The sequence below is a fragment of the Leptodactylus fuscus genome, chromosome 2, assembly GCF_031893055.1.
Source record: "Leptodactylus fuscus isolate aLepFus1 chromosome 2, aLepFus1.hap2, whole genome shotgun sequence".
NCBI lineage: Eukaryota > Metazoa > Chordata > Amphibia > Anura > Leptodactylidae > Leptodactylus > Leptodactylus fuscus.
Genome location: NC_134266.1, coordinates 117,366,902 through 117,388,809, shown reverse-complemented (window position 1 = coordinate 117,388,809; position 21,908 = coordinate 117,366,902). Strand labels below are relative to the sequence as shown.

The 21,908-nt window shown below is 40.9% G+C and overlaps 1 protein-coding gene across 1 annotated transcript; it reads left to right on the top strand.

Moving 5' to 3' along the window:
* Positions 1–13: 13 nt before the first annotated feature.
* Positions 14–21,657, top strand: SRSF4 (serine and arginine rich splicing factor 4). Its single transcript, XM_075264546.1, has 6 exons — positions 14–208; positions 2,186–2,313; positions 14,159–14,271; positions 15,484–15,692; positions 16,466–16,513; positions 18,238–21,657. The coding sequence occupies exons 1-6, from the start codon at positions 84–86 to the stop codon at positions 19,241–19,243; spliced, it is 1,629 nt and encodes a 542-aa protein (XP_075120647.1). The 5' UTR covers positions 14–83; the 3' UTR covers positions 19,244–21,657.
* The last annotated feature ends 251 nt before the right edge of the window (positions 21,658–21,908 follow it).

The window sequence follows — 21,908 nt, the reverse complement described above, 5'->3', positions numbered from 1 at the left end:
CTCCGCACATGCGCAGTGACTGTTGTGTGTAGGGTAATGGGTGAGTGACTGGTGACAGCTCTGACGCTGTGTGTAACGCAGCTATGTCGCGGTCATCGGCAATGCCGAGGATTTACATCGGACGGCTCAGTCATCGGACCCGGGAGAGTGATGTGGAGCGCTTCTTCAAGGGCTTCGGGAAGATTGTCGAGGTGGATCTGAAGAATGGGTAAGTGGTCAGGTGTTCAGGGGAAGGAAGATCGGGCATGTTTTCCTTGTGATCTAGCCATACTACTACTACTTATTGCGCCCACAATAGGCCGTGTGTACAGGTGATGGCTGTGATCTGGATTTACAAGCACAATCTCTACTGTGTATTGCAGTAAGGAGCATGCTATGCCTCAGATAGAAGAAATACACTTCAAGGGAAGTCAGTAATGGTGTCACTACTTGCTGCAGGTGATCACAGCATAGCCAGTGCATGGGGTGAAATCCCGGACACATTTTTCTGTATTCACCAGATTTTTATTTCTGTATTTCACACATCTATTTCTTATGGACTTGCCCTGATCCTGCTGATCACAGACCACGCTCCATCTTTGTTTGTGTCCTGCCAATGGTTGGCATATAGGTGCTGTCTGTGATTTTCAGGAAGTCATAGACTGTAAAACAGTCCAAAATAGAGCGTGCCTCACTCCTGTATAATATTCTATAAATAATAAGATACATAGTTTCTGTCTCAGAAATGGAATCACTAGGTTTTTACTGAATTAGAGGATCTTTACGGTTTCTGACTGGTCATGGCGGCTGGAGTCAGTGGTTTGGCCTACCAGCTCCACCGCCCTGCTGTTTCCATGGACCATGGCAGAAAATGGAAGCCTGCTTTGCCGTTAAAAATTCTTTGGAAAGCTTTGTTCCATCTTGTTTGTTAGTGTTAAACAGAAAATATTTGTTCTAACAAACAAAAATCTGTCAAATAAGAAGCAGTGCAAATAAACTCTCGCCCATGACACTGGGCGTGGAGAAAGTCTTTGTGCGCAGCTATAGAATAAGGTCTGTCCTGCGGAGACAAGACATAATGGAAGGGTTCCCACTCTGCTAAACAGAGTATAGAGGTACTGTAACCAGTGTCTCCCACTCTGGAGGAGACGGCATAGCCTTATATTTTGTCAACCATGTATTTCAGTATGTAGTTGCCAATAGATATGACAAGAATGCAGATACTTTTTATGGTCTCACACTTTTTCTTATTGTGTCCAGGTTATCTTATAAATGCCCTCTTTATCTAATAATCTGTACACAATAAGGAAATCATACCTGGCTTTTTGACAAATGCCAGGCAATAGAAATTTCTTGTATTCTTTGTCGTATGCATTGACAACCTAAAGAAAACAGACCAATGTCTCCAACATAACAGAAAATCTTTAAACCACTGCAAAATATTTTTTTGTTCATATTTGCAAAAAAATGTAACTATAAATTTAAATCTGTCTAGTTTCATGGGAAAAACTCTTTAGCATAACTGCCTTAGGCCCCGTTCACATCTTTGTTCGGGCCATTCCGTACTCCTATCGACATTAAATATGCAAAGAGAAAAGACCTCTAAGCAGCACTTTTTTCAGCAAAATTTTCACGTGGAAACCACACAGACCCCATTATAGTCTATGAGGTCCGTCAGTCTCTTTAGGTAAACGCTTTCTTATGCGGATAGGTTTCCATATCCTATCCAAACGCAGATGTGAGCTGGGCCTATCTTGTCTAATAGCAACCAGTCAAAGCACAGCTTTCATTTTGTATTTTGCTCCTGAAAATACTAAAGCTGCATTGTAATGGGTTGGTATAATTTTCTTTGGGGCAATTTGCTGCCATATTGAACATGCGACTTGTATACACAGTGAACGCTATAGCAGAAATCTGAGGGTGCCCTTTTCATTTTCTTTTGCAGTAGTTTCTGCAGTTCCCCTGCCTCCAAACCTCTCACTGATGAGCCCTATTCCATGAAGGAGTTGTGACTGTCATTGTGTTAACTATTTTATAGGCATTTCCTACCAGATTCTTCTATGTCAGGACTGATTGTGCTTTCTAATTCACATGAAATATAACTTCATAGAATTCCCTATCACTATGCCCTTTCCCATCCCGCGGTTGAACATGATGGACATATGTCTTCTTATAACTGTGCTAACCATGTAACTATGTATTCAAGCTATGGGTTTGTGGAGTTTGAAGATGTTCGCGATGCGGATGATGCTGTGTATGAAATGAATGGGAGAGATCTATGTGGCGAACGCGTCATTGTGGAACACACTCGTGCACCAAGGAGGGGTTTGCACAGTAAGTATACAGAGAAAATATGTGTTAAAGCTTAACTGCGCCATGCATAACATTATGTGCATTCAACATGGAGTCCCTCTTGCCATATAATGGTGTATCTATGGATCAATAAGTGCATCTTATTTATATATTTTTGGTCCTGTGTCTTACATGACACAGCAATGTATTGCTTGCTGAATTTTTTTTTATATTTATTGATCTGTGATTACTAATTTATTAATATGGGGACCTGAGTTTATCATGTATTGTTTGCATCACTGTATCTTAGTAACTTTGCACTACTGCATTGTGATATTATTATTATAATAATTTTTATTTATATAGCGCCAACATATTCCGCAGCACTGTACAATTTGTAGGGTTCAAATACTGACAGGAAGATACATTACAAAGAAATTCATTTCACACAATGGGACTGAGGGCCCTGCTCGCAAGAGCTTACAATCTATGAGGTAGAGGGGGTGACACAAAAGGTAGCAGAGGCGGCATTGCTTATACAGAGGTCAGACAATGTTGTAATAGAGGTTACTGTCATTATACAAACATAAAACTTTATGAGCCGTCACTAGTGGTGTCCTGTAACATGTGGATGGAGCTTGGACAAATAAAGTTAGCCTGAAAAGACATCATATCATGTGGGGTAATGTGGGAGCTGGAACAGAGGAGGGTTACATTTTGGGGATTCTAATTATAGTACGGAAGGGTTTACATTAGAAATTGTGATAGGCCTGTCTGAAAAGATGTGTCTTTAGTTTGCGCTTGAAACTGTAGAAATTGGGAGTTAATCTGATTGTCCGGGGCAGAGCATTCCAGAGAAGTGGTGCAACTCGGGAGAAGTCTTGTATACGAGCGTGGGAGGTTCTGATAATAGAGGATGTAAGTGTTAGGTCATTGAGTGAGCGGAGAGCACGGGTTGGGCTGTAGACAGAGATGAGGGAGGAAATGTAGGGAGGTGCAGCATTATGGAGAGCCTTATTACATGTATATTACATATATATATATATATATATATATATATATATATATATATATATATATATATTCTAGCACCTATATATTGTTACTATAAAATTACTGTTATTTTTATAGGCTTGCTGGTTTTAATTACCTCTGTATGATGTGTCCTGTTTGTTTGACCACAGTTGGCACCCTACCTTTACCTATTGGGCTTTTTTTCCGTATTGTATTTTACTGGATTTTGTAGTCCATGATGAACTGAATTCTTTTGGATTAAGTTGTTTATTTAGATTTCAGTACTATATACTATTCTTCAGATTTAAGGGAAATTTGCCAAAAGGAAATTACCTATTATTTAAATCACATATTTATGTTAATAAAGTTTTTAAGAATTTTTGATTATGATGTAGTTTCAAATTTTCCCAATCAATAGCTTTATTTGACCCCCCCCCCCTTTCTGCGCCAGAGCACCCTTTTGCCACAGCTCTGATTCACCGCGATAACCTCACAGGGCCCGAGGGGTTGCCATGGCAGCCAAGATTCAGAGCCTATGTGTGTGTGATGTGATACTATGTATTGCAGTACATTGTACTAGTGATCAGAGATTGTGGGATAGGGAAAAAGTTTAAAAGGTTATACATAGGTCAAGTTATACATACCAAACATTGGTACCAATAAAAAGTACAACTTGCAAATAAAGAGCCCTTGCTTATCTCTGTCAACAAAACAGTAAAAAAAAAAAAAAAAAAAAAAAAAGTTATAGGCGTCAGAATACGGTGACATAAGGAAAATCGTTCATTTTTTTTAAAAAAAATATTTTTTGTAAAAGCATAATAAAACATAAAGTGAATATATATGGTATCAGCATAATCATAATGACCTGCTGCTATGTCAAATCAAAACGATGGTGGAATTGTGTTATGTGGTTTTTTTTCAGTTTTTTTTTTACACTGGACTTTGAGGAACGCCCCTCCATAACAGTACTCTTTAATAGCCTTCTTCCTCTTCCTCACAACCCAGCATTGACGAAGAGCTGTAAGGTCCACCCATCTGACAGTGGAGGGATATCAGTGCCAGGTCCTCTATAGCTCCTAGGCGACGAGTTTCATAATAAAACCTAGTCTGAGCAGGCTGCATTTTCAAAAAATATAGCTTGTACAATGTGAAGACAAAAATCGCCAAATCATTAAAACACAACTGATTGAAGCAGGAAGGGAATGTATAAGTTGTTTGAGCATATATCAGAGGACACCAGAAGTGATCATCCCTACCACCAATCATAGGAGCTACTGGGGAAATAGGAGTAAATGTAGTGCTCCCAATGTACTCCACACAGCTTATATATTCACTTTTCACCATCCAATGTGCATTCACATCTGAGCTACTAATGCTCACTACACCCCTTGATAAATTCTTTGAGGGATGCAGTTTTCAAAATGGGGTCACTTCCTAGAGGATTCCGCTTTATTGGCCCCTTAGGAGGCTCTGCAAACATGACATTTCGTCCAGATACCAAGTACCGTATTTTCCTCAGAAATCGTAAGTGCGCCTTATAGTCCGGTGCGCCTTATATATGGATGGAAGCGGCGGCAAAGTCTGCGTGCCGCTTCCATACATACATAAAAGGCACCGTAAGGGTGCATTCACACTACGGAACACCAGCGTGTATCACAGCCGTACACGCCGGCGTTACAGCAGGGCTGCCAGACACTTCCCATTCATTTCTATGGGAGCCGGCATGCGAGCGCTCCCCATAGAAATGAATGGAAAAAAGCAGTCCATTCATTTCTATGGGGAGCGCTCGCATGCCGGCTCCCATAGAAATGAATGGGAAGTGTCCGGCAGCCCTGCTGTAACGCCGGCGTGTACGGCTGTGATACACGCTGGCGTTCCGTAGTGTGAATGCACCCTTAAAAGTTATATTAAACTACCCCCCGTTTTAAAATAAAATCCTGAAACAGAATGTGAAACTTACCGAACGGTGCAGGGTGGGCGGGCATTCAGGCCTCCTCTTCCTCCGATGTCCTGACCACTTCCTCCGGCGCTCGTGAACTGATAATGGCCTGGGCGCATGCGCAATATCATAATGCTTCTACTACGGCTACTGCGCATGCGCCCAGGCCATTATCAGTTTGCGAGCGCCAGAGGAGGAGGACGGAACATCGGAGGAAGAGGAGGCCTGAATGGACGCCCACCCTGCACCGTTCGGTAAGTTTCACATTCTGTTTCAGGGTTTTATTTTAAAACGGGGGGGTAGTTTAATATAACTTTTACGGTTGGACTCTATCAGCATGATTTTGCTGATAGAGCCCCTTTCACTCCTCGCCTGCCGAGCGCTTCCAATAGAAGCAGCTGGCACGTGGGGGGTTAAGCGGCCGCTGGCAAAGTCTGCGTGCCGCCGCTTTCAATAACATATAATGCGCACCGGACTGCGCCTTAGAGTCCGGTGCGCCTTATATATGAACCAAGACGGACTATAAGGCGTTCATGGGCAATGCGCCTTATAGTCCAGTGCGCCTTATAGTCTGTAAAATACGGTATCTAAATCTGTCCTCCAAAGGCAACATAGTGCTCCTTCCCTTCTGTGTACTGTGAGAAAGTGACAGGTAAAGTTCTGGAAGGACACTATATCTCCCCCAGATGCCTCACTTATGCGGTCAGATTCCTGACTTATGGGGTCATCACATACCTGTAGCAAAACCTCACCTTTGAGCTTAACCACTTTTTATCGGCTGCAGGAAGGAGCTTTCAAAAACAGGTGGGAGTTGGGCCTCATTAAAGCCCTATAAAGCCTGTCAAGACTTCAGTCTTGGGTAGTTTCTGGGGGAGAGTGGAGGAGCTTGGTTCTGTCTCTACAGCCTATTATCTGGTGAGAGACCAGCGTGTACTACAGCTTCTGTTTTTGTTTTGTTTCCCTGTGTGGCTGAAGCAAGCCACATGTATAGCTAGAGTACCTTTGTTTATTTAGTCACTCAGACGAGCAGGTTTTAGTTTACTATTTTTGCCTGAAGCGAAGGCTTGTTTATTTTGTCTGCCAGTTCCTTTTTGTTGCTAAATAAATGCACAGGCTTAAAAACCCGTTGAACCCGATTTTGGTGTCTGTCTCTGACTGTCTGGGTCCGCTGCTGTTACCGCTGAGCCTACCTCCCCCAGGATACACAGGATAACATACTTAATGTCATATGTGGGTATAAACTGATATTTGGACACCGCTCAGAATGGTATGAGCACCATGTGGTTTTTGTAGCACACGTAGACGGTTTGGTTTTTGGGCATCATGACACTTGTACAGAACTCCCAAAGTGCCAGTTAAGAGGAATCCCCTTACACATTACCCAATTTTGGAAACTACACCCCTGAAGGAATTTATCCAGGGGTATAGTTTTCCAGAAATTAATACGCAGTTGATGGGTGAAATAACAGTTGTTCTAGGAATGTGTAATATGTTGTGCCCAGCTTATATCAGAAATGAAGTGTGTGTCTCTGCTGACACAAGCTGGTCACAGCATATCTGATACTGAAATGACGTATCTCTGGAAAAATTGCACTTTTCCTTGTCAGCTGTGCATTTATTTTTGGAAATTAAACTAATATAACACTCAAGGGTACAGATGTGTAGGAGCACTATGTGCTTTTGGAGTGCAGATTTAGATTGTTGGTTTTTGGACATTTGCAGAGACCCTAAAATTTCCCTTACAAAATGGGGTCACTTCTTGGGGAATACTTGGGGTTTACTGAATCCTCCAGAGCTCTGCAAAAACAGCATGGCATCCAAAAAGTCCCACTAAATCTATACTCAAAAAAATGCAAAGGAGTTCAGTGATCCTTCGCATCTGAGCCCTGTGTGGCCAAGCAGCAGTTTACACCCACATATATAACTTTTTATGTCCCAGGAATAGCTAAATTAAAAGTGGGCACAAGATATTGGGTAGTGAAATTGTATATTTCTTTCAAAATTTAAATTTTCACTTTGTACATTAATTTTTAGTGGGCTCTCTTAGGCTCCAAATGATGCTACCCCTTGAGAAATTCATGAGGGGTGTAGTTTCTAAAATGGGATCACTTTCTGGGGATTTCCATTAAACTGGTACTTTAGGGGCTCTGCAAATGCGCCATGGCACCTGAAAACTATTCCAGCACAATTTGCCCTCCAAAAGCCAAATAGCGCTCTTTCCATTCTAAGGCTGTATTCACACAGAGTAATGCCAGGCGTTTTTTGTGTGTTTTTTGCACATAGCGCCGCGTATACGCCGCGTTAATGCCGGTCAATGCCACCGCAAAATAGCGCGGCGTTAACGCCGCGTATACGCGGCGCTACGTGGCATTAACGCGGCGCTATGTGCAAAAAGCACACAAAAAACGCCTGGCGTTACTCTGTGTGTATACAGCCTAAGCCCCGCCATGTACCAATACAGCTGATTATGAACTATTCCAGCAAAATCTGCTTTTTCAAATGCCCAGTGTTGCTCCTTCCCTTCCATGCACTGCCATGTGCCCAAAAATCAATTTACATCCAAATGTAGGGTTTGTTTGTGGTTTGGAGAAATTGCATAACAAACTGCGAGATGCATTTTCTCCTTTAGCCCTTTGTGAATGTGTTCATTTTAGGGCTAAACGAATCTATTAATGATTAAAAAAAAATAAAATTAAGTTTTTAACCCCTTCCCGACATGCGCTGTAATAGTACGGCGCATGTCGGGTCTGTAACTATGGCGACCGCCCGGGAGCCGGGCGGCCGCCATAGCCGCTGGGTGTCTACTGCTTTAAGCAGTAGACAACTGGCTCTAATGCCTCCGATCGGTCCCCGGAGGCGCCATTTTCCCGGCGGCGCATGGGCGCTGCCATTTTGCCCGGGATCGCCGGCTCCTGGAGCCTGCTACAGGGCCGACGTCACGTTGCCATGACAGCTGGGAGCCTTTACAAGGCTCCCAGGCTTGTCTGCAAATTCTCTCTTTTGCAGGCTGGTCTATGCAGCCTGCAAAAGAAAGAATGATTTTTTTGCATTGCAATGCATTAGCATTGTAATGCATTGCATTAGTGATCAGACGCCCTGGGGTTTAACACCCCTAGGGGGGTCTAATAAATGCAAAAAAAAATATATATATATAAAAAAATATAAAAAGTATTAAAAGTTCAAATCACCCCCCTTTCCCTAGAACACATATAAAAGTACAGTATTTTTCGGACTATAAGACGGAGGAAAGAGGAGGAAAATAGGGGGAAAAAAATTTGAAGCAAAAACTGGTAAAATATTTAATATATGGGAGTTGTAGTTTTGCAACAGCTGCAAGGCCACATTGACAGGTGACCCTGCAGCTGTACGGGGACGCATAGAGTGTTTTTTTTTTTGCGGGGCCAGAAGTACTTTTTAGTTATACCATTTTGGGGAATATCTATTGCTGAGATCACCTTGTATTGAAAAAAAAACCTGGGGGTTTATAACATATGATTTTCTACTTTTACCGTATTTTTCGGACTATAAGACGCACTTTTTTTCCCCCAAATTTGGGGGGAAAAGAAGGGTGCGTCTTATAGGCCGAATGTGGCGCCTGGCATCCACTGTAATAGAGAGGCGGAAGCCGGCAAGTGATAGACGCCATTACAGGTGCCGGGGCCTGCGACATCGCTGCGCTCCTCTGCCCTGCATGAAGCCAGCAGCAGCTCCTCCGTCCCCCCGCCGCTGGCTTCATGCAGGGCAGGGCAGCGATGTCTCAGGCCTCGGCGTTTATCCCTCCCCGGCATCCGCCTCTCTAGTACAGCGGATGCCGGGTCTGCAGTCTGTATCAGCGGCCTCTTCTTCCCCGGGGCCGGTCCCCACCGGCCCCGTACCTGTAAAGTTGCAGGCCGGCTCCTGCGCGGCGGTATCGCAGGAGCCGACCTGTTCGGGTGACAGCCGGGAGCCTAATGAGGCTCCCAGGCCTGTCACTGCTATATATTAGTATTGCGGCTGGGTCTATGACCAGCCGTAATATTAATAGACAGAATGTCCCATAGACGGCAATACAGTCTTTCTGGGGTCGTATCTTTTGAATGGTTGCACGGATTTTAAAAAGAGAATCGCCAAGTTGTTCAAGGGAACATGAAGAATCATATGATGCATGTTATTTAGCGTTTTCTATTTGATGACTGCTCCCATTTAAGCTTTTTTTAAATATTCTCTCCTGTGAAACGCCAATCATAAGGTTTAAAAATGTTCTCCAAAAGCTGAGACTCCTCTAGGAAAAGATTCAAGCTATAATTGATTTTTGTGCTGAAGAGCAGCTGTCCTTAACCCCTTCCCGACATCCACTGTATTGTTAGTATTAAAGATGGGTGCGTCTTATAGTCCGAAAATATATATATATATATATATATATATATATATATATATATATATATATATATATATATTTTCTAGGGACAGGAGGTGATTTAGAACTTTTATTTAGTTCATATTTTTATTATATATTTTTAAAGCTTTTTTTTTTTTTTTTTTTTTTTTTTAACTATTTTATTCCCCCCAGGGGGCTTGAACCTGCGGTCACTTGATTGCAAGTCCCATAGACAGCAATACAACTGTATTGCCGTCTATGGGACATTCTGTATATTAGTATTACGGCTGGTCATAGACCCAGCCGCAATACTAATATATAGCAGTGACAGGCCTGGGAGCCTCATTAGGCTCCCGGCTGTCACCCGAACAGGTCGGCTCTTGCGATATCGCCGCGCAGGAGCCGGCCTGCAACTTCACAGGTACGGGGCCGGTGGGGACCGGCCCCGGGGGAGAAGGGGCCACCGATACTGACCCGGCATCCGCTGTACTAGAGAGGCGGATGCCGGCGAGGGATAGACGCCAGCACAGGTGCCGGGGCCTGAGACATCGCTACGCTCCTCTGCCCTGCATGAAGCCAGCGGCGGGGGGACGGAGGAGCGGAATAGCATCGCCCCTGCCGCTGCTGGCTTCATGCAGGGCAAAGGAGCGCAGCGATGTCTCAGGCCCCGGCGTCTATCCCTTGCCAGCATTCGCCTCTCTATTACGGCGGGTGCCAGGCGCCACATTCGGACTATAAGACGCACCCTTCTTTTCCCCCCAAATTTGGGGGAAAAAAAGTGCGTCTTATAGTCCGAAAAATACGGTAGTTAAAAACTGTGAAACATATACGTTAGGTATCCCCGCGTCCGAAATTGCCCACTCTACAAATCTATAAAAATATTTTTCCTGTTCAGTAAACGCCGAAGCGGGAAAAATAGTCAAAAGTGCCAAACCGCCGTTTTTTCACTGTTTTGATTCTGATAAAAATTTGAATAAAAAGTGATCAAAGCAATAACATTTCCCGAAAGTGGTAGAACTAAAAAGTACACCCGGCCCCGCAAAAAAAGACGCCCTATACATCCCCGTACACTTACGTTTAAAATATTACGGCCGTCGGAAAATGGCGACGTTTAGAAAAAAAAAAATTTAACACAGTTTTGTATTTTTTTTAAGGGGTCAAAATGTAAATAAAACCATATAAATTTGGTATCCCTGGAACCGTACCGAAACACAGAATATAGGGGACATGTCATTTTGGCTGCACAGTGAACGCCGTAAAACCAAAGCCCGTAAGAAAGTCGCAGAAATGCATTTTTTCTTCAAATCCACCCCATTCTGAATTTTTTTCCTGCTTTCCAGTACAGTATATAGAATAATTAATGGTGGCATCATGAAGAAAAATTTGTCCCGCAAAAATTAAGACCTCATATGGCTCTGGGAGTGGAGAAATAAAAAAGTTATGGGGTTTAGAAGGAGGGGAGTCAAAAACGAAAATCAAAAAATGCCATCGGCGAGAAGGGGTTAAACTTCCCCACCACATTATTTTAATTTCATGAAATTCTTAAAGGTTAACAAACTTCCCAAATTCTGTTTTGAAATATTTGAAGAGTTCAGTTTTGAAAATGGGGTGATTTACAGGAGGTTTCTCATATATAGGCCTTTACAATCCCCTTCAGAACTGAAGTTGTCCCTTTAAAAAAAAAAAAAAATTAGTTTGAGAAATGGTCTTGTAAATCTGGAAAATCTAAATAAATTAAATTTAACTGTGCAAAATAAATTAAAGGATGATTAAAAGATGATGCCAATATATAGCAGAGATACGGCAAATAATAAGTATTGTTGTATTTGTGTGGTATGACTATCTGTTTGAAAAGCAGAACATTTCACATTTTAAAAATTGCATTTTTTTCCTCGTTTTTTCATTTTTCCATTTTTTCCAAATTTCCTAGTTATTTTATAAATTGTGAGGAAGGTAGCTTGGTACCAGCAGTGGTGCGGACCCAACCAGTCAAAGGCAGGGACACAAAATATACATGAAACCTGTTTATTTAGAAAAACAAGAAAATAAATAAACCTCGTCTTCAGGCACAAAATAAGCAAAATAAAATACAGCCTTAACTTCAGACAAAACAATAATAAACAAAATCCTGCTCGTCTGAGCAACTAACTAAACAGTAATAAACTAACTATACACATGACTTACTAACAGTCATGCGAACATATCAACAAGCATGACCCTCTCATGAACACTCTCCAAAGGGGATTAAATCAGGCACAGGGTTTTATGACGTTTTACAACAACTAGACACCATGTCACTGATCAAAAGAAGCTATAAACCCAGAGAACTTTCCTGTGAACTGATATATGTTTTTTAAAAAAAAAAAAAAACAATTATATATTTTTTGACATAGCTGCTTTTATCCAATCAGTAATATAGGGCGCTGAGTCTATGAAATTTGGCAGACCATTATCAGAAATGGATAGGGAAAGGGGCAGACCTCCTTATTGTACAACCCCAAAGCATGAAACAGAAATGCAAAATGTGTTTCATCCATAATGTGATTATTAGCAGCAGAAAAACTGATAGGAAACCGTGTATGAAGGACTATACAGTGATAGATCATATTGCCCATACTGCAGATATTTCAACTTTTCATGAAAACTCAGGTACCCTTAAAGAGGACCTGTCACCAAGACAGAAGAAATGTACTATTTACCTGATCAATTTGGACTTTTTCCTTCTTAAAATCCATCCACCAATTCAAAAGATATGGCCCCTGAAAAACTATTTGTAAACTAAACTAACTAAACTGATTCTCCAAGTGGGTGGTAACCTTATATTTTTCTATGAGAAAATAAAAGCTTCTTACACCCCCATGGAGAATCAGAGCTATCAGAGCTAGTTTATATATAATCTTTCTGGGGTCGTATCTTTTGAATGGTTGCACGGATTTTAAAAAGAGAATCGCCAAGTTGTTCAAGGGAACATCAAGAATCATATGATGCATGTTATTTAGCGTTTTCTATTTGATGACTGCTCCCATTTAAGCTTTTTTAAATATTCTCTCCTGTGAAACGCCAATCATAAGGTTTAAAAATGTTCTCCAAAAGCTGAGACTCCTCTAGGAAAAGATTCAAGCTATAATTGATTTTTGTGCTGAAGAGCAGCTGTCCTTAACCCCTTCCCGACATCCACTGTATTGTTAGTATTAAAGATGGCAGAGTTCACTCTGATCGCGGGCATTGCACTTAAAGAGGACCTTTCACCATTTTGCCCACAGGCAGTTCTATATACTGCCGGAAAGCTGACAGTGCGCTGAGTTCAGCGCACTGTCGGCTTTCCCGATGTGGGCCCGGTGTGAAGAGCTTACGGTCCCAGTACCGTAGCTCTTCTATGGTCAGAAGCCAGAGTTAGCCAGAGACGTCCTTCTTCACAGCACAGCCAATCGCGCTGTGCTGTGAGAGCCGGGAGGAACTCCCCCCTCCCTCCCTGATAATACTCGTCTATGGACGAGCACTGCGAGCAGATGGAGGGGGGAGTTCCTCCCGGCTCTCACAGCACAGCGCGATTGGCTGTGCTGTGAAGAAGGACGTCTCTGGCTAACTGTCAGAAACGCCCTTCTGACCATGGAAGAGCTACGGTACCGGACCGTAAGCTCTTCACACCGGCCCACATCGGAAAAGCCGACAGTGCGCTGAAATCAGCGCACTGTCAGCTTTCCGGCAGTATATAGAACTGCCTGTGGGCAAAATGGTGAAAGGTCCTCTTTAACGATGGTCCCCCAAAGTTTAAACAAAAGATGCCTTATATATCACTGTACTCAGTAATATTAAAAAGTTACGTGTGGCAGAATATGGCGATACCTGAAAAAAATATATTTGTTTTTTGAAGTGGTTACAACATAAAAGAAAAATTTTATAAATTGTAGTCGACATATAGAATACAGGTGACATATCATTTTGACTTCATAATTAAAGCCCTAAAAACAAATCCCATAAGTCGCACTAACTGTTTTTCTCTGTTTGCTGAATATTTTTTCCAGTTTCCCAGTACATTATACAGAATAATAAATGGTACTATTTTGGGGTAGAGAGAAATCTGATACCATTGTGCCATTTTAGTGATAGTTTGGTTAGAATTGTTCTCATAAAATGTCCTGAAGCCCCACTACTAATATACACAGCCATATACTTTAGCTCCTGCCTAAAAAGGACAAAGGATTCTGCAGTTAATATATCAAGCAGGTACAGATAAGTTGGTAGATGTTCTTTACAGGAGTTTTTCCCACCTAGCTAACTATGTACCGTATGTATTTATTGATATATTATGTATTTTAATTTGCATACAATTTAGGGTTTTATAAGCCAACCATTATTCTACTCTACTCTTGGCAGTAGGTGTGAGTTTAAAAACTGTACACAAACACTTGCCAATTGGTTGTCCATGCAATATTTTTTTGGGGGGAATGCTCAGCTCAGCAATATAACATCAAAGAATCCTAACATGCAGAACCAGCTTTCGCAAAATCAACATTGTGCTGTTTTCACTGAGAACTGCAAGTTTGCTACCTCTGATCGCTCTTCCTCTGTCACAGATGGTTATGGTTACCGCAAAAGCACCAGTGAAAAGTTTGGACCTCCAGCTCGCACAATGTATCGACTGAGGGTAGAAAATCTTTCTATGCGGTGTAGTTGCCAGGACTTAAAGGTAGGATTGTTTTGTGACTGTTAAATCATATCATTAAATGCACAGGTACTGAAGTACTCTCAAATAAAGGGAACTGTACATTTTTTGGCTATTAGGGGATATTCTGTCTCAAAACCAGTGTCAAATTCCATGCTGAATATGCCTCCCATTGAATACATTAAAGGGGTTGTCTGGGATAATTGAAACTCAATCCCTAAATTAAACTTAATTCCCCCCATCCTAACTTCTAATTGACTTTATTTTTTTTTTTAAATTATATACCTGGGTCGGTCACATGCTGATCCAGTCTGATGATCCGGTGATGATCCGCATTTCTGGAAACTAAGCATCACCAAAACTGCCCCGCCCCCCTCCCTCTCGTACTTACCCATCTTCATTCTTCTGGCACCAAGTGGCCCAGAGAAGAAGATGCCAACGGAACCGAAGACGCTGTCTCCAGGACACAGAAGACAAGAAAGTACGATTGTGGGGGGTGGGGTGGGGTGGGGGATTGGGGCTTAGTGAGGTAGATAGATAGATCAAGTAATCCATGGGCTAGCTAGGGAAACAGGGAGGTGGTATTAGAGAGGGGGATCATGGGAGTTGTAGGCTAGGACCGCAAGAAGCTACGGAGGCATGTAAACAAATGTAGAGGAAGTCAGGAGGTCTCAGGGATAAAGGGAAATCACTCAAAACACTTTTAATGGTATTTTGGTGCAATTATTAACCCATTAATAGCACTAAAATACCTTTTTTTAAAAAAAAAAATGGTTTTTTTGCCTGTAAAACCCCTTTAAGCATCCTGCTCTATCTTACCACAAATTTTGCAGTTGCGTCAGCCACTGATCCCGTGGCATTAGCCGTTCCACTGATTAGCCCCCATTTATATGGAGCAATCAGCGGGTTAAGATGGTGGCCAGAAAGTAGAGAGGAATTTGGTCACTGTCTGGCCTCCACAATCATGTACGGTGCAGGACTTCTGCCAGCAAATGCCCATGTATGCTGGACCGAACAGCGACAGCGGACGCCAAAGTGCAGTGGTGAGTGTGTTTTGGGGGTTTTGTTTGTTTGTTTGTTTGTTTTAAACCTTCCCCCACCTTCTTCCAGGGTTTTGAAATTCCTAAACAATCCCTTTAAAAACAACATTGAAATACTTAATTACAGTGCAGAAATGTTGCTCTAAGTATCAGTTTTGGGTATTATTTATTTATTTCACTTCTTACTCTGTTAAAGGACTTCATGGGACAAGTGGGAGAGGTCACGTTTGCTGATGCTAACCACCGAAGACCTAATGAAGGAGTCATAGAATTTCGTTCATACTCTGATATGAAGAGAGCTTTAGAAAGACTGGACGGCAAAGAGATCAACGGTCGAAAAATTCGTCTTGTGGAGGATAGGGCTGGTTCTTGGGCCAGGCGCTCGTCTTCACGCAGCCGTTCAAGGTAATTGTGCTAAATCATGAAAACAATGAAATGATAAGATAAGATTGTCTTGTACATTAACTGTAGACTAGAATACACTCTGCAACACAGATTTAGTTCAAATTAAGTATTAATACTGCTCTGGTTTATATAGTGCCATCACATTCTGCAGCACTTTTACAGATCTTTTCATCGCAATGCCCCATCAGGGCTCATAAGCTACATTCAATTTCTGTATTTTTTTGGTCTGTGGGAGGAAACTGGAGTACCTAGACAAAACACATGCAAACTGGCAACATCATACAACCTTCGTGTAGATGCTGTCCTATAAAACAAATACATTGGTGAAAATACCAAGGCTGTGGAACTGGTAGGCCAAACTGCATCTGTATTTTTACACAGACAGACTACGACTCCTGCACAAAAGACTGACGGCCATAGTCAGTCAGAAGTAGTAAAGATTCTGTAATTCATTAAAAAGCCAGAGATTGATTTCATATGAAAATAAATACAGTGAAACCTCTGACTGGACCACCCAAAATTGTATTATAAAGTGGTATATTAGGGGGGGGTGATCTTTTTAAAGATGTTTCACTGTATATAAAAATAAACATTTTAATTTGAGGCAGGAGCCTGTAACTTTTTTCCAACTCTGACTCCGACTTCACAGCCCAGTAAAATTGCTGCAGACAGATTCATTATAAGATTATAAAAAGCCTGGTGCAAAAACAACCTTTTCTCACTTGCAGATTTATTACATAAAATACTGTACTAACCTTTGTTTCTTGTTTCAGGTCAAATTTCAGATCAAGATCATGGAGGAGCAGCCGCTCTAAATCAAGGTAGGGCTGGGACGAGTACCAGTATGTTAATAATACTGCAATGTTGTAACACCATGAGATTTCAGTACCATTAATACAGTGTTTCAGCTGTGCGCTGGCCTCCACTTGCCATCGAGAAAGCCACATCATGGGCATTCCTGTGCTTGCAAAAACAATCCGTACAGATAATTCCTGCAGGGAAAAGTTCCTCCATGTAACACGGGAGGAAAAACTTTCATGTGACTGCTGAAATGTTACAAACTACTGATGCTAGACCAGGTTTTAAAGCATTTTCTTTCTGTCATTTGGATGGCAGGAGAAGAAAGGATAGGTGGGTGGTTGTGGAGAATACAAAGAAGTGTGCACATGACTACAAGAGCCAGTGAACTTTCAAGACATTGGCTCTATTTAGTCATCTGACGTCCCTCACCATTGAGCCCTCCTGGAAGCATAGTCAAGGAGGTGCTCATTTAATGCTGAACTGAATTAAATTTTCCAGAGGGCCAATGGAATGTCTCTAGAGGATGCCTGGTCTTCCATACATGAGAGTGAACGTAGAAGGGAAGTCATCCAGTAGTATACGGTACAAGACTTCCTTTCCATTACTTACTGTTAGACTTTGCAGCTCATTGAGGATGTACCAGTAAAGTCTGCCCCTAAGTGTGTCCCTGTCACCTTGTACACATTGAACCCATACTTGTTGCATTGCAGTTTACCTGCTTAAGACAAAGTTGAAAGAATTCCATGAAGCCAGGTGCTTTCATCAGCTGTCTCGATCTGAAAGAAGAGACACACATTCACCAACTACTGGTATTCCATTTTTGAGTCCTCTGCTGCTAGAGACAGAATTCACTTAGTAACAGGGAGTGAACAGCAAATTTGAAAGCTAGAAGTATTCCAGTGATTGAATTTTTAAAATTATTTTTCAGTGATAAAAATATTTATTTGCAATTAATACAACATAACTTGCTTGAGCATTTAAAGTGCAAAACAGAATGAATTCTTTGTAGTTTTCATTTTTTGGTTTCACGCATAGTGAATTGTGTTAAACCACCTTTACTGTCACTACTAAGAGGGTTGCAACAGGAACCTCACTGAGTCTATTAAGGACTAGTTCACACGGGGGGCAAAGAGGCAGATTTTGAGGACGGATTTCAATATTATAATAGTGGTCTATGTAGACCGCTAGCTTTTTTTTTTCTGCTAGCAGTTTTTCACCGCTAGCTGAAAAAAGAAGCAACATGACCTTTCTTCAGGCGTTTCCGCCTGAAAAAAAGCAATAAATGTGAATGGGAGGCGAAAAACGCACGTTTTTTTCCACGTGGTTTTTCTGCAAAAAAAAAAAAAGGTGGAAAAAAAGTGATGCGTTTTTTGTGGCTCATTCACTTTACGGGAGGGGAAAACCGCCTGGCGTTTTTTGAAGCGGTGTTTACAAAAAACGCTCCAAAAAGCGCGGCAAGGTCCAAAAAATGCTTCCTAATTAGGAAGCGGGTTTTTTTCAGGACCAAAATAAGCCATACGTAATTTACGTGTGAACTAGCCCTTAGTTTATCATTTCCTTAAAATAGTGCTGTTTATGGTTATCACAATATTTAACTAAGCATTGCGATCTACCCAACAAATTCAAAACCTCAAACTCTAGATCAAGGTTAGTGACAGAGTTAAAAATATATTTTTAGTTCATTATACTGTAGTACAGGTGTTGTAATCTATGTTTTATGGTGCATTTTCCCCTAAATTTACAGATCACGTAGCAGAAGCAGGCGGCGAGTCCGGAGAAGCAGGAGTCGCAGCGGAAACAGGAAACACAGCAGAAGTGTTAGCAAGGGTAGAAGGGATAGCAGGAGTCACACTAAAGACAGAAGCATGAGTAAAAGTAGCAGAAGTATAAGCAAGAAGACCAGGGGACAAAGTAAAAGCTATAGCGAAGAAAGAGTAAAAAGGAGTAAAAATAGGAGCAGGAGTCCTAGTAAGGTGCGAAAGAATAGTACTAGCAGAAGTCCTAGTACAGAACAGAAAAAGAGCACAACTCCAAGCAAGGAAGGAGAAAGCAGGAGTCAAAGCAAGGAGAGGGACTGCAAAAGTAGCGAAAGAAGTCTTAGCAGGGGGAGACAAGATCAAGAGGAAAAAAATTCTAGCCTAGAAAGAAGTCCAGGAAAAAGGCATGATGAGAGGAAAAAAAGTCTGAGCAGTGATAGAGATAGAAGCCAGAGTATAGATAAAAAAGGTAGTAATCAAAGAAAAGATAGGAACAGGAGCAAGGATCAGAGAGGTAGAAGTGGGACCAGGGATATGAAGAATAGGGACAGAAGCCAGAGCACAGATGACAGAGAGAAACATAGCAGGAGAAGCAGAGATAGGAGTCCGAGTAGTGAAACTGACAGAAACAGTAACTACAGAGATAGATACAGTGAAAACAAAGGGGGGAGCAAAAATCATAAAGAAGAAGAAAGAAATGGTAAGAGAAGCCGCAGTCAAAGCATAGAGAAAAATCAGAAACTTGATCACGAAGAACGGAGCAGCAGTAGCGAGCCACCTAACAGAAGCAGAAGAGCAAATGCTGCTGCATTAGCTACAGAGTCAGATATGGAAACTCAGGAAGATATGACTGTGTGCACAGATGAAGTAACTGAAGATGGTAACCTTACACCTACAAGAGTTATTCCCCCAGATGACACAGAAGAAGAATCCACATCCGTTCACTCTCCTTCCAAACAACGATCTAGATCATCCTCCCCTACAGAGCCCTGACATTTTTCAGAATCCCTTTTATTAAACAAAGTTGCACTTTGCACCTTATGTTAATGTTTTATATTTATTTCAGAACTGAGAACATCTTCTGGTCTGTAAGCATCTTGTTGTTCTTTTTCAGGACAAAATTAACAGCATTTGGTGGAGTAAAATTTTGTATTATAAATGGGGTGTTCTCACGACTAACCTTTATGGCATATTGGTTCAATTTGTGGAGCCACTCTCCACTAAACTGTACAGGAGATACAAAACCATTCACCCTTTGTTCGTTATTCTAGCAATATGCCATCAACATCTGGCATGGGAAAAACCGTTTATTGTTAATTTAGACAACTGTTGAGTGGTAAAATAGATTTCTGAAAATATTAACCTAAAATGTTGTAAAGATTTTAATGATGCTTTTCTGTTATTTAAAGAGAATCTGTTACCAGACAGAGCTCTGTATACAAAGGTGTCTATGAAATGCAATGTTAGAACTTCTGCACCCACTCAGGCACCTGGGCTGAAAGGTATCCAGTGCTGTATGTGGACATATAATCCCACTAAACACTTGGAATGCTGCCCATAGCCTTGAAAATTACCTCCAATTATAAAAAAAACTTTTCAGAAATTAACAGTACAGATACACATAGGAAACTTTGTCTTATATCTTTGAAAAGAAAAATGATTTTCCTCTACTTGTCAAAAGAAAATAACCTAGGGGTAGAAAGTTAAATACACACCAAATGCGTATCGCCACTACTTGTGGCTTTCTCTCGGATGGCTTGATTTGGTGTTTGTTTTTGCGCTATATATCATTCAATTGCTATTGACCCTTTTTTCTTTGTATAATAGGAAATCTTGCTCTTTTCTAATCTAGATATTGAGATAGATAGATGATAGATATTTGCTTAAAATTCCTGCATAAGTTTGCAAATCTGCTCTATACCTGTTAGCAATCCCCATCTCTACACTATAGAATGGCATAATCCACAGACCAGTTGGTCCTATGTAATGCATTCCTGAACTAACTGAATGGGACTAAATATATCAGTCATGTGACCCTCAAACACACACAACACTGCTCTTCATGTTACTCTTAGCACTTAGTAAGCTGCAGTCTCAGCCGACATCTCTAACATGACTGCCTGCCCCTAGATTTATTTTAATCATAATTGTCTTTATTTGATGTTGTCATTTTGTTAATAACATTAGCTATTTAATAAAAAAAATAAAAAAAAGACAGAAAACAATGTGACGCTGGCAGAAAAGATGCTGTAGTAATACTGTAAACTACTGTTCATTCATGAGATAACTGGCAGTAGTGACTGAATACCAAGGGTCACATGACTGATGCTATTTGTTACATGGGGTACAGTTCAATGGACTTTTCTGTGGGCTGTACCATTTTTTGGCAGCAAAATTATAAATGGATGTACATTACAAAATTGCACTCTATTCTCTAAAAAAAAATGTCCAAAAATTTATATAAAACAAACAACCAGTTTAACAGTGCTCTAAAAAGAACAATATCCTAAGGTGTCTATGGAGAGGAGACGGAGAGGAGGATGTTGGACAAGACACGCTTACTGCAACTGTTAAGTTCTGCTACACTTCATAACTTAGAGTCAAAGTGCTATGATGATGCTCTACCTCTGTACAGAATGAGGTAATAAATCAAATACTAGGCCAGTCTACTTCTTCCCCCATACCTCTCCATAGACTTTTGTGTAAGATCAGAGATGAGAATGTGAGTGAAGGAATGGAGGAGGTGTTGGCATTATTCTTTTAATAAGATTAAATACTAAAAATGTTTGTTATATTTACCTATTTATGAAAAGTTGTTTTATAATTGGAGATCTGCTTTAAGCTTTGGAACAACCACAGTGCATTAGATCAATCATTGGATCAGAAGTAGGAGCGATCCAACTGACAACATACAAGACTAGACTGAACAGAGTGTTCACTGATCAGTTGTGATTGGCCTAGCATGCCATACACTCCTAGATTTAGCAAAATAAGCCAGTTTCCATGTTATGTGCTCAGCCAGCTTTACTGACTGAGGGAACTCTTGCTTTTCATATTCATTCAGCTTTTAATAAATCTGAGCCAAACCAAAGGGGCCCTTAGGCAAGCCTACTTATTGAGAATGATGGGCCAAGAGGACTTAAATGCCCACACTAGTATTCCGTGCAGGAGCCTTTACATGTATGTCAGTGTACCCGTTAGCTATCTTTTAGCAGAGCATGTTTATAGAGATCCTAAAACACAAAGAGCTGTGTCTGTTGACAGATGCCATTCATTCAATAATTTGGTTATTTGTGCCTGTGCCAAGTATTGTTCTCTAAATATTTTTTTGGGGTTTTAATTTTCTTTTGGTTTTTTAAATTCATAATTTTTCAATTTGAATAAAACAATTTTTCTTTTTAGTGTTACGCCTGAGTAGTAGATGCCGATTCTTGAAAAATATGTATTGTTCTTCTTGTTTCCAAACAGACATTTTAATTCATACATTAATGTAACTCAAAATCAGGGTGGGATACATTGTCATAAAGCATAGCTAAACTTTCTGACAACTTTTGATTTTATGGCAGAATTTGTGTCATTAATAAATATTGTAATATACTTTATTAACAAATTTTGGATCCTTTCTGTGAAATTCTGCATCTCTTTTATTCTATCCATT